At 44.6% G+C, this 17,345-nt stretch overlaps 2 protein-coding genes across 4 annotated transcripts in view; one reads left to right on the top strand and one right to left on the bottom strand.

The window, feature by feature from the left end:
* GALNS (galactosamine (N-acetyl)-6-sulfatase) overlaps positions 1–14,325 on the bottom strand; it is a 45,775-nt gene extending 31,450 nt beyond the window's left edge. For all 3 annotated transcript variants that reach the window (XR_016470702.1, XR_016470700.1, XM_031615381.2), the window contains exons 1-9: positions 14,178–14,325; positions 10,585–10,708; positions 9,316–9,390; positions 8,214–8,316; positions 5,230–5,373; positions 3,522–3,588; positions 3,258–3,385; positions 2,081–2,220; positions 837–940 (exon numbers count right to left, since the gene is read on the bottom strand). Coding sequence is in view for 1 of the 3 variants with exons in the window: in XM_031615381.2 (XP_031471241.2) it covers positions 837–940; positions 2,081–2,220; positions 3,258–3,385; positions 3,522–3,588; positions 5,230–5,373; positions 8,214–8,316; positions 9,316–9,390; positions 10,585–10,708; positions 14,178–14,282 (990 nt within the window). In the remaining 2 variants the exon portion in view is untranslated. The remainder of the gene's footprint in view (positions 1–836; positions 941–2,080; positions 2,221–3,257; positions 3,386–3,521; positions 3,589–5,229; positions 5,374–8,213; positions 8,317–9,315; positions 9,391–10,584; positions 10,709–14,177) is intronic.
* TRAPPC2L (trafficking protein particle complex subunit 2L) lies at positions 14,292–16,881 on the top strand. Its single transcript, XM_031615384.2, has 5 exons — positions 14,292–14,400; positions 14,834–15,006; positions 15,759–15,846; positions 15,953–16,032; positions 16,706–16,881. The coding sequence occupies exons 1-5, from the start codon at positions 14,368–14,370 to the stop codon at positions 16,749–16,751; spliced, it is 420 nt and encodes a 139-aa protein (XP_031471244.1). The 5' UTR covers positions 14,292–14,367; the 3' UTR covers positions 16,752–16,881.
* Positions 16,882–17,345: the final 464 nt, after the last annotated feature.

Below are 17,345 nucleotides of genomic sequence, written 5' to 3' on the forward strand. Positions count from 1 at the left end.
AATTCCTTAAAAATGATGAAACCAAACTACCCTTCTGCCCTCAGCTGCGGATCTAAGATATCTGATGGCATCCTCCTAAATGTAAACAGTAAATTATCATTATCCTGACTCAATTAAGCCACTCAAAAGGAATGCAACTTCGAAAAATGTTTTATTTATGAATAGTTTGCAGTTTTAAGCTCAGTGCCCAGTTAATGAAGTATCACTTTCTTCAGGGATAAGAGATGCTCACAAAGGGGAGGGAATCTGTATTATTTACTGAGAACCCTGCCTGCAGAAGAATTGATTGCATCTTTCTTTAATGAGAACTGGGACAAGAGAGGCTGGCAGTGTCACCAGAGGATTATTCTGAAATGATGGTATCTGAATTTGTGTACAGGCAGATAGGAGCAATATTCTGATATCTAGACCTCCCTGAGTGGAACTTTCATCACACACCAAAGCAGGAGCTGCGAGGGTCAAATCACTTGATACTTTGAAGTGCAGAGAGCATGCGTAGGTAACACATTCATGCTCTAGACTGGGATGTAAAAGTGTGAGTTTGTACTTCAATTTGTTCAAATACGTAACCCACTAAAATGACTGTGGTCCAAAAGAGGAAAGGGTTTCAACTATGAAGACAAAAAGGCCAGAACACGTGGTGCTTCCCAGAAGTGCTGATCATAGACACAGCGGTTGCAAATTTGCAATAATGAGCAGGAATGGCACTGTAGAAGCAGCCACCAGCTCCTTATTTAGACAAGTGTCAGGACTGAAATGCTAAAAGTCTGACCCAAAGCCCATTCCATTCACTCCAGTCCACTCAAAAGTGATCAGAGCTGCTAAGAGATACTCACGCCTCCTGCAGGTATATGTCCAGGCCACCAAGCAATAGCTGGCTCTCTCATGCCACCTTCAAAGGTGGTTTGTTTGCCACAGAGAAAAGGACCATTGCTTCCTCCTAGAGAAAGAAACAAAGTCACAAACCCCCCTGATATGCCAGTACCATACAACAGAGGGACACGGTCAACTAGGAAATTTGTAGGCTATTTTTAAACAAATTTCCATTTCTGCATGAATCCTTCTTCAAATAATACATCTAGAGTTGATTTTGTTGTTTGTTTGTTTTTCTAAATCCCTTTATGATGAATTTTAGGAGCATCATTTCAGTTCAGAAAGAAACAGACAGCTAAACACTACTTGCAATCTACTGAACAAAGAATAAAAAACACAGAAAAGACTTTGAGGCATTTTCCTTCCCTTTAGGGATGTTAACTGTTGTTTGCAACTTAAAGAAATCTAACACCTTCACAAGAAAGAGCGTTCTCCTCACAACCTGTTACAGTACCAGAGCAGTATTAGATGCAGATATGAGAACAAAAAAAGTAATCATACACTCCCTGAATGTTCTCTCTTGCAGATAGCAAGTGATTTGCAGGAATGCCTGGGTTTTTAACCCAGCCTTGCAGCAGAGCTTACTGAAGAACAAACAGGCTGATTCCAGGTCACACAAAGTCAAACACAGCGGCTCAGCTGACATCAGAGCTCAGGATACTCCCTGCTCTGTGGTCTAATAACCACGAGACAGTTTGCCTCCAAATAGAAGAGAGTGGGTTATAAAATCAATTTGCAATGACTCCGGGAGAAACAATCATTTAAACAAAGGAAAACAAAAATAGTTTTTCTTCCTGATATTTTTGAAGAGAGTTAAAGAAGAAGGGGCTCCTGAACTCTGTAATTTCTTAGAAGCTCAAATAAACATCTGGCAGACGGAGAATAAAATTTGATTGTGCTTGGGCCTAAATAAATGAAAAAATACTCAACCTCTGTCAGTGCAAAGTGGAGATGCATACAGGTGACCGGCTACACTTGGTTCAGCAAAAATTCCACCTAGCCAAGGATACCTCCTCCAATAACCCCCAGAAGGAAGGAATGTGAGCAGAATTCACTCTAAACGTGAGCGCTATGAACTCTGAGGCTCCACCTAATTGCAAAGAGGATAAGGGCAACTCCCAGGTACAGATCTCTCCTCCCCCTCAGACATGGAGAAATAAGCCTTGAGTTCACGACCCCAGTCCAGCTTTGTTAATTTGAGGCTCACCTTGTTTAGGAGCTGAAATGAGAGCAGCCCCATTATCAGAGGTGAAAAACACAAAAGTGTTCTCACTGATACCCAGCTTCTGAAGATGTTTTAGGATTTTTCCAACGCTATCATCAATTTCCCGCACAGCATCCCCATATCTGAAGCAAAAGTAGATGCAAAACATTAAAGGCAGCAAAAGAGGAAAAGACTCACACAGCATAATATCCTGAAAAAAGCCACAATGCTTTTAGTGAACGCAGTTTAAACCTGTGCTTGTGAAAAGGAACATTTCCCTTATACAGCAGGTACTGCAATAAAAGTTTTATCAGTGTCACTGCAAAGCCTGCGTCTCATACCTGCCCAGAGCAGCTTCTCTTGGATATTAAGAGTCAGAATTTGCTCAGCTCTGAGCCACTCCTGGACAGAGACTAGAACTGATAAACATTTAGCTATCGAGGTTCTCAGACACAGGCAATACCCCTTTGCCACAGTCCTAAAGCTAATAACTCCATTTTGCTTATGGATATTGGTTTGAAATTGCATCCTGAGAAGCAAGGCTCATCGTGGCTGCAGAGCTACTTTTGCCTCCTGTAAACTGTGTTTACAGCATGCTTTTCTCAACTTGCTGTTCTGATTAATAAGCCTTTAAAACAGATACTAATCACACAAAAGCTTTCCAGAAATCATAATGGCACATACAGCACTTCATTACTCACACAACTGGCAAAGGAGCTTAAGCTTCCCACTCACATTTTAGTTGTGTGATCTTCATTTACTATTATAGCAAAAATATTAAAGAAGAACCCAAGAAAGTCTTCACTAACTAACACATGCTCATGTACTTCAGCACACACATTTTTGAGTAACTATCTATGTATTTGGATATAAGTACACAGAGGGTGGTGAGGCACTGGAACAAGTTGCCCAAGGAGGCTGTGGATGCCCCATCCCTGCAGGCATCCAAGGCCAGGCTGGATGTGGCTCTGGGCAGCCTGGGCTGCTGGTTGGCGACCTGCACACAGCAGGGGGTTGAAACTAGATGATCATTGTGGTCCTTTTCAACCCAGGCCATTCTATTACTATGATACTATGATATAATGAATGTCACTGAGGTTTAACATTTCCCCAGCATGAGGTATTAATTAAAAAAAATGAAATAAAAAAAAAAAAAAGAACACACAAAAATAAGACTCACCGTCCTCTCTGACTAGTGCCCAGGAAATGTTTGGAAGCATAAACAGGAGCATGAGTAGCATCGATTGCCCAGTATAAAAAGAATGGCTGCTGGCTGGCCTGCTGCTTGCTAATGAAATCGAGAGCTTCCTGTAAACAACAATAAAATGAATGTAACAGAATCACCCTCTGTCATCTAGGTCTCTTCAAAAAAAAAAAAAAACAATCAAACCCAACAACCATGAAGTCACTGTGGGTTAGAAACCAGCACTAAGTTAAACAGTACCTGTAGGTAGATCTGAGTCAAGTTGGCTTCACCCGTCTTCAGATCAATTTTGAAATCTTCATAGTATCTATAAAGAATCAGAGAGAAATAAAAGAATAAATCCAAAGGAATATATAAAGCACAAAAAAGCTTCCCATGCCATTAATTACACAGCAGGTGACTGCAGGTAGAATCCTCAGTTAGGTAACCAACCAACTCTGTTCAAATATCAAAAGCAGTGTCATCATATTTCTAATTATGGCAGAAAGCAGTGAAATGACCAGATTCTAACTACTGACAACTGCAAGATTTGGACAGACCCGAGCCACTGATTGCTCACTGTGAGCTATGAGAATAGGAGTAGCACACATAATAAGCTTGTGGCACTACTCCTTCAGTCGAGAGCTGTTGGATGTGAGTGATATTTTTAGAAAAACACTCAGTGACACAGAGCAACCCTGGAATCACAACGTGGGCTGCTCCAAACACGTTGTCCGTGACGTATCTCCAAACAGCAATTAAGCAAAGAAGGGCAGGTGGCAGTCCTCATGAGAATAACAGCAAGTGAAAAAGGATGACACCAGGCACAAAAGCAAATAGTAAAAATGGTACAGACTGCACACTTGCACAAACAGAGAAGAGGTTACTACAAAGCAAGGCGAGGAGGAAGAAAGCAGCCTTTCAGTACTGATGGAAGCAGTTTCCAAGAGAAGCAGTGGAATGAAGTCATCACAGGAAGCCTTTGGGTGCAACAGGATAAGCAAACATCTTTGGGAGTTGCTGCGGAGCAGCCGTGATCCACAGATGGTCTGCATGCAACCTGCAGGTTGGCCTCAGTACTCGGGCTGTTATTAATCTTCACAATCAAGCACCTAACTTCATATTTAATGAGCTTGAATTTTAAATTTAGACAGTCAGGTAGAGCTGAGGGAGACAGGACTCCTGCAAAAGATAGTTCAGGTGTTTAGAGTGAACTTGAGATGTTTTCTACCACGCCAAGTCTAGCACTAGTGCTGCAGAAGTAGGTCTTCTGAGATGTGAAATTCACAGAGCTCCTGACAGTTAATCTATACGTTGCTTCTGTCTGCCTTGTGCTCTTCCTCACAAGGCCTTCCCTCTCTCTGTCTTAACTCCAGTGGAAATCACTATCCACAGCTTGGATATTGGCCAACCTCAGATTTGTTCATGGATGTTAAGCCAGTAGCTATTTAAAGACCTGAGCACATTCTTCCATTCAGAAAGATGGACAGCAAGAAAGACCATTCCAGATCTGTTTTCTTCTAGAAGTAACTGCTGCAGTCACTGCAGAGCACAGTAGATGAAACCAGCCCTTAGGCTGGGCTCTGATCTGCTACTCATGTGTTTCACCAACTTTTACAAATATCTTTTCTGCATCAGCATGCTGCTGAGCTGCAGAGCAAACAGGCCTTCAGCACTAAGCATCTCAGAACACGGCTGAAGCAGGATATTCCTAATGCTTGACATGCTGTAAGAGTCCTCCACAAAGGGTGAAGCACCTGCACGTTACTGGCCATCCAACCAGACCTGCAACTCTGCCTGATTCTGAAGCAGCTTCTGGTTCTGCCAACCCCTTTCCACTGGTACTGGTTTGCTATGCTAGCTCTTGTCTTCCAACACAGAAACATCAGCAGGGAGAGCAAGGAAAAGAACATTCCCAGCAACTAGGTAATGCTTTTGAAAGCAACTGGCAGGCAAGTAGCTGAATTACCTGCCAACCATTTCCCAGTCCCTGTACACAGGGATATTTGGGAGTGCTCTGTTATCATAAGGTCCAAAATGGCAGTTTGGGGATCCAAACCATTCATCAAAACCATGTTTCAGGGGGTGGAACTGGGGTCTGTGACCCAGATGCCTAGGAACAAAAGAAACAGATGAGTTAAAATTCTACTGCATTGAAGCAAACTATAATCTCACCAGAATGGTATGCAAGAAAACAGTCTTTGCCTAAGAAGAAAAACTTCAAGCATTTTAATCAAAGAAACGACTGCAGAGCACTGTCTTGATTTTTCTCATCACAAATGGATCCATGCAGTGTTATTCCAGTGCTTACATATATCCCATTTCAGCCTACTGTCCATCCTGCTTTCCATTATTGCCTTCTATTGGTGCCTTCTCTGTGCTGTCCTGATGATGTGCACTGATGAACTGCAGTGCCCAAAGCCACCGCAGAGACGCACATGATGTTTTGCTTAAGGATTCTGATCTAAAACAAGTCACTTTTATACCACTGAGCTATAAAAAAACCCACGACAAAGCTCATGAAACGTACTGTTACATTTGCATTCCTTTTATGGAGTCTTTATTTTGCCAAAATGGTACAGACAGACCTGAATGTAAATGAGAACAAGTTCTTGACGTGCACAAGTGAACATAAAACCTATTTAGCTACCACTGATGACAGCTGCGTTCTACTATTCTGCTTGAAAACTCTCCATCCCTAACTTCAAACTTAAGCTCCTTTCTAATCTCCTGCTTCTCGACTTCAAATTCTCTATCTCAAAGATAAAGAATGCCCATCCACTCCCAATCTCTGAAGGAGATCTTTGTGCCTAAATGTTTATTTAATCATTCCAGCTTCTACTCACAAGTCTGCATCTGCAACCTGTCCGTTTTGTGTCATCCTTCTCTGCACATTTTCTGAACATAAGGGACATAAAAATGCATTACCTGGAATAAAGTGATCCACGGTGTGATTTTGAGCTATTCCAAAATGAGTTGCAGCATAAAATAATCATCATTCCAGCTATGATAGTATCTCAGTGATGTAACTAAAACTGCAAGCCTCCAACACAAGACTCTCCCCTTTCCTCCTCTATCTATAAGTGCTACAAAGCTACTCCTGGGAAATAACAGGCAACACGAGAAAACATTTTGCTATAAGAGAGACCCAAGAGAACTTAAAAAGGAAAAGTAGATACATGAAGGAGGCATAAAATAATCACTGAGATGCAGAAGGCGGACTGTTCTCTCCCTTTCACATCACAGAAAAAAAAAAAAAAGAAGATATTTAATGAAATGCAACAAATTCTGAAGCATTCATGGAATAAACTTGACTTGCAAACATCCAATTAAACTGTGGAACTCACCGTTACCCTGAGAAGTTTTAAAAGGGATGTTTAAAGGATATAAAATCTGCTGGAAAACTTCAAAACCTCTAAAAGCCCTGAAATCCTACAGGGACTATAATGAAAGTCCAATTGAACTACTGCATTACACCTTTTATTTTCCCCTCCAAACACCCTTTTACAAAGCAGGTGATGTTCACAAATGCCAGAGTGCTGCTGCACAGTATCATTCCCAATCCTCTCTGGTACAACAGTTCCTGGATCTGTAATGATAGTGCACTGCACATTGGTATTTAGTCTGCTTCGTGCTAACAGCTGCAGGTCCTTCCAGATTTGCTGTTTTCCAAATAACTGCCTGGAACCAATCTGTATCTGCGTTGTTTATTTCTTTTCCCTGGGTGTATGAATTTGCATTTATTAGCACTGAACTGCATCTTATTGCATTCAGCCCACTGATCCGATTCTTCATGGCCACTCTGCTGTTTGGATTCGTGATAATAAATAATTCACTGTCTTTGGTTAGTTTGCTTTCTCTCCAATTTCAGCAGTATCAGAGAATCCAACTGCGAACCAATCTTGCTCTTCTCTAACTTGTTAGCAAGACTGTTAAAGAAAATGTATCCCATTACTTTTCTAAACAGCCTCCCCCCCCCCCCCCCCCCAGCACTAATCCTGTCTGAAGTCTCTTCATTAACAATTACTCTGTTAACCAAGCAGTACTTGGCTGCAGTCTGTGTAGTTCTGAAGCTGCTATTTATACATTTATTTATTACAGCATTGTTCCAAATTGTGATCAGAGATCTCCAGGCCCTGTGGGATTCCATTAGAGCCCACAAGCACATTCGAAATTTGAATGTTACAAATGCACCAGTTTCAACTCTTACACCAGTAATTCCACCACCTGTGTTTGAACACAACACCTTTCAGGCTTCTCCCTCCCAGTTCCTCACAGACATTACAAAACATCTGCTAAGATTTTGCTGTACTCTCCTGAAAGTCAACAAAGCCAAAGCACAACATGAAGAGAGCACTGGATCAGATCTCTGGCTCTTTTAGAACACCTGGTAGTATCAGCTACCCTGGCCAAGTCCCTCCCCACCCACCCTCATCTCCTACGCTAAGTGAACAGGCTTCAGCGTGGCTCTGGTTTCAATCCACTCATCTTCAAGCATCTGTATCTCTATTTCTGTACCATACACTTCCCCCCTCCCCGGCCTCCCAAAAAAGCTTGCACAATTCAGTCTACTAAAAAAAAAAAAACCCAAAAAAAAAAAACCGAACAACTTATAACAGGGGACAAAGATAAAAAGCACATAGGAGCCAAAGGCAAGCTCCAACAGAACATCTTGGCACTTGTTGATGTAATTAAGTAGCGTGGTACATGGATGAAAGCACAAAGAGCTGCAGGGTTTATATATATGTACAGATGTATGTATGTACTTGTAATGCTAACACTCAATTCGGAAATCGATCACAGCAGGAGCGAAGATCCACCACAGATTTGGAAAGGCAGCCTGTTTTGAAGCTCAGATGCCTTTCTCCTCCAATTCAGGTTGTCCTGCTGCTCCTTCATGACACACATACGCACACCTAGAAATCTCAAAGGAAGAGATCTTAAAAAGTTTACCATTTGCCAATGATCTTATTGGTGTAGCCAGCTTTCTTCAGCAGCTCTGGAAGCAGTATTTCAGAATCTTGAATTCCTCCTACTATATCCTGCGGTGTGTATGCTGTGCAAAACAAACACAAATCTTACTGACTCCTACAATTATGACAGCATCAGCTCACAGCCACCCATCATCAGAAGTATTATTACTGGATCAGAAAAAGCAGTTAGTTTGAAGTTCCAGCACTATCACTCTTTGGAAGTCTTCCCAGAGCAAGAGATGAAGGGAGCAAGTTGATTTAGCAAATAATCTCTCAAGTAAAGAGAGATCTCCCTTCCAATAAAAAAAATTAGTGGGGCTGTCATTGCAAAAAGAAGGTGAAAGGGAAAGGAAAGAGGCAGAAGGGAGTGAGGATCATACAGAAAACAAATGCTTTAGGTGTCCAGCAGAGTTGCCTTTACTTCTGCAAACCTGCTTTATGTCACCTAAAACGAAGAGGTTTCTTTTCCTAAATCAAAGGATTGATAGATTGGCTCAGGCCACAGGAGCTGAAGGAAATGGCATTTCCCTCTGTGGCCCTTGAGAATACAAGGTGTGACTCTGGTGTGGATGGAGGTTAGAAGCATGCTTGCTGATACAGCATGAATTGATATGTAGCTGCTGCCCATTGGCCTCACACAGCATCTGTGACTCTGGAACCAAAATCAACCCAGAGACATCGTGCATGGCAACTCTTTCCTGGAAGCAGCACAGGCACAAGAGGGCTACAAAACAGCCCTTTCTGAGTTAGAAAAGCCACACCAAATGCAACAGTAAGCAGCCTGTACTTTTGCTCTGGGTGTTAACACACACCCCACGTGCCTCTGTTTAACCAGACACCAGTTCTACTGCCCAGAGGAAACACTTCTCAGCCAGAAGAAACAAATGATCAGCCAGCCTTGTTTGTGCCTCCTCAAAGGAGGTTTTCTGCTTGATGAGGAGGAAATAATAAATTTCACACATATTAACATGGTAATCTATTTGCGTTACCATCTTAAGAGAAGATAACCATGGCAAGCCTTTGTGCAAAGCAAAACTTCCAGAGAAAGAAATCAGAAAAGGAAGCAGGAATGAAGCCCGTACCGTTTCTGGCATGTGCATTCGTTGTGTAAAAGCCATTCCTGACTGGGAGGCGACCTGTCAGCAGTGCTGCCCGTGCTGCAGAAACAGACAAAAATCATTTCATTCTAGGTGCACTCTCTGCTTACAGACAGTATTACCACGTTCAGGCTGGGGGCAGCATGATGACCGAAGCACACTGGTGTTCAGACACAGCCAGCTACTTGGGCCAGCCACATTTCAACCAGGCAGCAATCCCCTTCTCAATGAGCTGTGGAGATAGCCACGTTTTTATACAACACAATTAGAGTTACTCCAGGACAAGCTTGATTAAAATGTGACCCCTCTATTAAATGAGTTTACCCACTGCTGAAAAGCAATTAATTCCAACAGTAAGCACAGTAGCCCTCCTATCTCAGCAATTATAGAAGAAATACCTGGCATAGGTATTTAAGAGGGAATCCTACCACAAACTCAGCTTAAGGCTTAGCCTGAACAAAAGTCATAAACAGTGAACTAAAAGAAGCTGTCCAACTTTGCAATAAAAGCCAGGTCCTGCCCAGGTAACATTTAAATAGATGTTTAAACACATGCTGAAGTACCAGTGGACTTAGTGGGATTTTGCTGTATTCTAAGTGACTCTTCTGAGAAAGGACAGTCTTGAGTACACTGACAAATGATTTCCTAAAAGAAAATCCAAACAGAGAGGCCCTGTTTCTCATTTTTGTTTCAGTTCTTGTCTGCTAGTAAAGCTGGGGGGGGGAAGCGCATAGAAAACAAACAAACAAAAAGGATTATAAATAAATAACCTTTCTCACTCAAGCTCAAATGTTTCTCTCCTGTCTCTTCCCCAGTAACCTTGCTAGACATCAGGGTCAACAAGTGGATACAACATGCTGCCATTCCTTGCACAAAAGTCTCACCAAAGCCAATGGAAACAGACAAACTATGCGCTTTTATTTGTTCAGCAACAATTTAGATACTGCTTTGTCTGCTTGCCCCAAAATAAGAAGAAAAATAAGGCTAGAACACTGAACCAGAATACTTCATGAAGTCCTTTAGCTGAACTGATCTGATCACTAAAATACTGCTTTGAAAGAACTTAAGACTGAAGGTTTTGCAATCAAAACGTAAATAGAAAGGAAGCAACAGACAAGATCAAAGCACCAAATCCAAACTCTGCCCTGAGGGTAATCACTGGTTTGGTTGCTAGTTCATGTCAGATGCTGGCACACATCCCAATCTCAGAAGGTGGCGTTCTTATGTGCTAGTTTAAAGCTCAGGTTTACTTACATGGAGAACAGAGGGGGCTGGCAGCATAAAAATCCAGGAAAAGCATCCCTTCCGAAGCCATCTGGTCTAGGTTAGGAGTTTCCTTAGAAGGCTCTCCAAAAGCTCCCAAATCACCCCAACCCATCTGCAAGAAGAACACACCACAAGATGTGAAAGTACTTCCACCCTTCCACAAATGACAATGCTTCTGGGCTCACATAAAACTTTTATTTTTATCCCTTCCTTTCTAAACCTTTATAGAGCTCATCTCCCTGCTCAGGGAGCACTTCACAGCCATGATAAAACTGATCCTCCCCAGCCCTGCGAAGCTGGGAACTATCAAAGTTTTCACTGAAAATGAGAAACTGAGGCACACACGAGGTGAAACGACTTGCTTGTGCTCAAGTGGACGTGAAAACATTGGTAGCAGAATGAGGTTAGGATCCCTCATGTCTTCACTCTCACTCCAGAGCTGTAGACTGGCAAGCACACGCATAGCAGGGAGGACATCACACAGCATACACTCAGTGGTGTAACACAGCTGCAAGTCAAGTTGTCCAGCCCTCAGCTGAGTGTCTTTGACCCCTGCACCCTCTCAGCCTGCTCCATCCATGTACACACAACTATTAACGCAAAGAAAAGGTCTGAATGCAAAAGCAGAATTCAATGCTGCAGGAAAATGTTTATTTTAAAAGCAAGCTCTGGAGAGAAACCTGCCAGAGGCATCGTATGTCAGTCTGCTTATCTGCAATGGGGGTTTGGGTCTGTGCCTTCCTCCCAGCACAGTGGGGCTGCAAAGTCCCCATCCAGGAGAGCTGTAAAATTACCGTCACGCTGTCTGCATTCACTGCTGAAAACTATTACTGGTAATAACACAAATAAAAGTAAGTGACTTAAAACAGAAGGTTCTAGAAGGGAACAACTTAATGAGCAATTAGGCGCCGTGGTTGCTAGAGATTATATTGTGCTTTAAAAAAGGCAATAGCTCTCTCTAATACAGATGTGTATCAGGTGAGCAACTAATACAGAGGGTGTAATGCATCTCCATCCTTAGAAAGCCATCTGTCTGGTCCCATTTGAGAGTCTACCATTTGCACTGCAGCACTGTGGTTTGGAAAAGAGAAACGTTGGAGAGCTGCAGAGCAGGTTGCTGAACTTTCAGTGAAGAGCAATTAAATGGCACCAGCAAACACCAGGATGCGGGACTGAAACGGATTCAGCAGATCAGCCCCAAGTCCTCAGGTCTTCACTATCTCTACCATCACAAAAGAAAGAAGAAAAGAATGCTGAGTTGCTCTCATTCACACACAGTGACACAGAAGTAGCCAAAGGATCAAAGGAAAAAAAACAGTGGAGATGCATTTGTAATGAACAGCACATAAATAAATAAACAGTTCACAGAAACTCGAGTCAGGATCTGTGCCTCACTGCATCTTCTGCTCTACCAACACTTCCAGAATGGGATCACTGCTGTCCCACACAGCTTCCATCTCAATAATTACAAATCCCTGCTTGGGGGAAAATACTCCTGAATGGAAAATTAAGATAGACTGCCAGTGGCTAAACTGGCCATTAAAAAAAGTAATTATTTCATACAAGAGCATAAAAACACTACGAGAACAACAGCAAGACAGGCAGGTTGAAGTGGGAAAGGGAAGCCCAGCAGGCTTTGAGTCACATACCCACCCTCAGCTGCTTTCTGAGGAGCTGAGGACGGCACACAATGCACTTCTACTCCAAGCACATCTGAAGGATGACAGGAAAACAAGAGGAGAAGCAAAGCAGGAAGATGGCAGCAACTCAAGCCTGTGCTGAAAACAAATGCATTTCTGTATCTGTGACTTATTCAACCCGGGATCATATCTGCTGTTTAACGACTTGAATTTTCTTTCTATTCAGCAATTCAGGAGAAACATTTGAGTTTCTAAAACATTTCCTGTGAGGTATCAGAGTTTGCCTATATGTGAGGCTGCACCTTATTCAGTGCTGCTTGCCTCTGCATCCATCTCTGGTATTGGAAGGTACCGACACAATTATTTTTGTAGGTTAGAAAGCCAAGCCTTAACTTAGCAATAATTCCATTGGTGCTGGGAGAAACCAAAAACATCCCACCTTCCAACACCTACCAGTTAATGAATGTGCTCTTCTGCCAAGGACAGTGAAGTTAATCACTCAGCCATTAGGAACAAGCTGATAAGGTGACTACACTTCTAGATGAGGTGGTATGTGTGTAAGCACCACTTCCAAAATGCCTACACTCAGGCTTGACATATAGACCTATGAAGTCTCATTTGTTTTCAGCAGGAAATCCACAAACAAGGACCAAAAGAGGCTTGCTTGAACGCCTTCAAATCATCTTCGCTTTTACATAAAATCTCAAAAGGACTGGAATAATAGAATCACAGAATGGCCTGGGTTGAAAAGGCCCACAATGATCATCCAGTTTCAACCCCCTGCTATGTGCAGGGTCACCAACCAGCAGACCAGGCTGCCCAGAGCCACATCCAGCCTGGCCTTGAATGCCTGCAGGGATGGGGCATCCACAGCCTCCTTGGGCAACCTGTTCCAGTGCCTCACCACCCTCTGGGCGAAAAACTTCCTCCTAATATCCAACCTACACCTCCCCTGTCTTAGTTTAAAACCATTCCCTTGGGCTATTTTCCTTGAGAAAGAAATCAACTCCCTGTGAGTTACTGTGAGAGCTTTCACAGCAAGCAGTCACAAACGTCATTCAAACTTTTCCAGATCATCACGCCAACCCACAAGCAGTGCCTGAATCACTGTGCCCAAGGCCTCTGACCATGAGTCATGACACAGCCCCTATCCACGTGCTGTCCCACATGTGCTGCTCAAGCAACAGAGGAATGGATGCAGCAAACTGCTGAACCTGGAGGTTCACCTGGACCCATATGCAGACCTGGATACAAAATGATCTCATTGGGGTCGCACGCACTGGGGACAGACCTGCTCTGGTCAGACAGAACATCAGGAAGCAAATAGATCATAAAGTCATTGAAGCTGGAAAAGACTGTTAAGATCACCCAGCCCAACCCCAGCTCACCACCACGCCCACTAAACGTGCAAGGTGCTCTCAAAACACAAATCTCATCCGTCCCATCCACAGCCCTGTATAAACGCTTGAAGAGAACATCCAGAACGAGCCAGCAGCAGGGTAAAGAAGCCAACCTGCTGAACCAGTTCAAAAACTCCAACCTCCTGCTCACAGGACACACGCACAAGCAAGCTGGGGCTCAGTCCACAGCCCTGCTGAACTCCTGAGCCTCCCAACCCAATTCCCCAGAGACCAGAGAGAATCTGAGGGCTTCTGAGGGCCCCACCCTCCACCAACCGAGGCTCACAGCAGTGCCTCACTGACCCTGCAGCCCTCCCGAAGCGCCTCTCTAAGGAGGAGCTCCAGTCTCCCTGCTGCTCCCCATCCCCTCAGTTCCGCCCCCCGGCACCACAGACGCTCTGCCCCACGCACTGCGCAGCCCAGCAGGCCCCATAGCAGGCCCCTGCTGGGTGACACCAGCCTCCACTCCGACGATGGGACACACAGAACGTCCCCCAGGCCCAGTTGCCCCCCCTCCCCAGGCGTCGCAGCCCGCACTCACGTCATCCATCAGCAGCAGCACCACGTTGGGCGGCGCGGCGGAGCCCACGGCCCAGCACAGCCACAGCGGCACCAGCACCGCTCTCGCCATGGCAACCGCCGCCATGAGCGCCGGCAGCGCCTCACGTGACCGCGTCACGTGATCCTCCCCTCCCGGCACGTGACACAGGCGGAGAGGAGGCGGGGACAAGATGGCGGTGTGCATCGCAGTGATCGCCAAGGAGGTGGGGGGGCGAAGCCGGGACGGCATGTGGGGTCCTGTGGGGGGCTGGAGGGGAACCAGGTGTGGGTAAAGGGGCGTGCGCAGGGCGGGGGCTCAGGCTGGTGTTGTGGGTCGGGAGCGAAGGTGATAGGGCAGAGAGACGGGTCAGCCCTGGGGGAGCACGCTGGAGAGAGATGGGCGCAGATCTGCTGTGGGACGCGGGCCGTGGGGACGGACCCGAGTGAAAGGGAGATCTGCTGAGCTGCGGGTGCTGTCTGTGCAGGTGTCCAGCCGTGCATGGAGACAGGGCTGTTCTGCAGGTGCTGTGGGAGGTAAAAGGGGCGGGTTGGCTTTGGGTGCAAGACGGGATCGGTGTGAAAGCACTCCAGTAGTGTTAGCCATTGATTGCAGGAGCAGAATCTGTCCATATTAGCATAATTTGTCATCGTCCACAGAACTACCCCCTCTACATCCGGAGTGTTCCAACAGAAAATGAGCTCAAGTTCCACTACACCGTGCACACTTCCCTGGATGTCGTGGATGAGAAGATCTCTGCCATGGGCAAGGCTATGGTAGATCAGAGGGAGCTCTATTTAGGGCTCCTCTACCCAACTGAAGACTACAAAGTGTATCTTTGTAATGTCTGAGTGCTGTGGTCACCCTACAATCACATCTTCATAGGTGTTGGTATTTGACATTCACTACAATTGTATCCGAGTGTATTTAATAACTTTCCTTGCAAGGGGCTCCGTATGGGAAACCTCTCTTCCCATTTGGTGCCGCATTAAAGTCAGTAGCAGAAGAAGAACAGACTTGTTTGCAACCCAGTTTGTCACACAGAGGATTGGGTTCGGTCTCTTGTTCAGTTCAGCAGCTATCCCAATGTTTTTGAGTCATAAAGTTAACCTTTTGAGCATTCTCTGGCTTTTTTTCTGAATCCTGCAGATGGAGGTCATCTGCTCTAACAGACCTGATTTCTGGGTTTTCATAAGCTGGTCATTGATTTTTGGAGTTCCAGACCACAATGATATTAGAGGATTTCCAGGTCTCTGGCTGCAGCCTGCCAAACGACAATAGATAAGGTGAGTCACTGAAACAGCTCTTAAAGGAGAAACCCAAAGCAGCTAATGGGAGACTGCCTCTGAAGTGCAAGGCATGCATTGCTGGCCAGAACAGGAGCGAGCTTGATCTGGAGTTACCAAAAGTGGCAGCAGTCAGGGAGAAAGGGGAGCAACCTGATGTCTGACTTACCTTATCTGATTCTAGTCACGTGCTGAGTGCAGTAAGAACACAATATTTTCTCAGCTGTTTTGAGTGCGTTCCAGCCTTGTTTGAGTTGCTTTGCTGGCCTCCATAACACATTCCTTAACAGCTGCACAGATATGGCTACGTGACAAACTCGAAGGTGAAGTTTGTTATGGTGGTGGATTCTTCAAACACAGCACTTCGGGACAATGAGATCCGCAGTGTAAGTGCAGGAAATCAGCACGATTTGCTACATCAGTGTTTCTTCTGCTTATTCATAAAGTGCTGAGAAGCAAAAAGAGATTAATTAAACCACAATCCCTTTTCAGATGTTCCGAAAGCTGCATAATTCCTATACAGACATAATGTGCAACCCCTTTTATAACCCAGGAGACCGTATCCATTCCAGGTAAGTGGACTGACTACCTCTGTCATCTTTCTGGGACTTGCATCTGTGATGCAGCAGGACCAGGCATAGAATCCCTGTGGTTGGCCAGTTCAGATGTACGTGCTGTAACCACTTAGATAGAAAACAGCTGTATTGTCCTTGGATCATTACCACATAATTGGAAACTTTTGAGAGCCCCTTGAGAAGTTCAATTGAACTCTCTCTCTCCCACGTCAGCACTGGTGTTAGAAACTTTGACTCAGGAAAAAGGAGTCTTCGGGATAGAAGTTGTTCCCTGCAGATACATAGAGAGGGTACATAGAACAAATAACTGCAGTTGTCCAGGGTTTCTCCTTGAATAAGGGCAGCTGAGATCCTCACCATACATAACTCCTCTTGTGGGGCTACTGCTCCCTACTTCTAAACTTAAATCTCCCAGGAAATGTGAATGATGTGAATTGCTATTGCTTAAGCAAGAAAACTTGGCCAGGAGAAGATCTGTCCTTACTTCAGCTTAATTAAAGTCATTATTCACTCAAAAGAACATGCTGTAGCTAGATGGAAACCATGCATTCAGCCTGAGGAAAGCCAGCTCATTAACCAATAAGCAGCACTGCTAGCTACTGGTATTGTTTGGAGATGTGGTGTGCAGAACTAGCAGCTTCCTTTAATGCTGTGTTATTTCCTTCCCTAGGGCTTTTGATAATATGGTGAACTCCATGATGATGCAGGTGTGCTGAGGCTCTGCCCAGTCTGATCCAGGCATTGAGAACATTCTGTGTGTACAGGAGTGTGCCTACAGCGTGATGTATATATTGTTTTCATTGTGTAATATTTCCAGTCTCTGTAAAATAAACCTGACACCTGCAAGCTCTGCATGTGCCTCTACTCCTGCAAACCTGATACAACACAGAAGTCACTGTTCTGCTTCTCTTGTGCCTTCAGATAGCATGCAAGAGCTCTTCCTTCAGGAAGGTCAGCAGCATCAGATGAGGCTTGTTCCCTGCAGAAAAGCACACAGCTGTGTTCCTGTGCAAGTCAGATGTTGCTGTAGAAATTGGGCTTTGTGGAAAGACAGCAGTTCCCACTGTGCTTGTGATTAGAGCAAGCACAGCTGCACAAGAGACAGCTAAGAGATGACTATTATTAGGGTCAACCTAGATTTCAGTCAGCTGAGAGGCACAGATAGGGACACTGTTCCTCAGAAGTGCTGGTGCTTAAGAGCACTTCCTCTGATGCAAAGGAGCACATCAGCAGCAGCAGCCCTTTTGCAGTTTGCCAGCTCCCTTTGCTGCTGTGTCAGGAACATGAGAAGCAATGCTTATTTCAAACAT

This window comes from Phasianus colchicus, chromosome 13, assembly GCF_987193195.1.
Source record: "Phasianus colchicus chromosome 13, bPhaCol1.hap1.1, whole genome shotgun sequence".
Classification (NCBI taxonomy): domain Eukaryota; kingdom Metazoa; phylum Chordata; class Aves; order Galliformes; family Phasianidae; genus Phasianus; species Phasianus colchicus.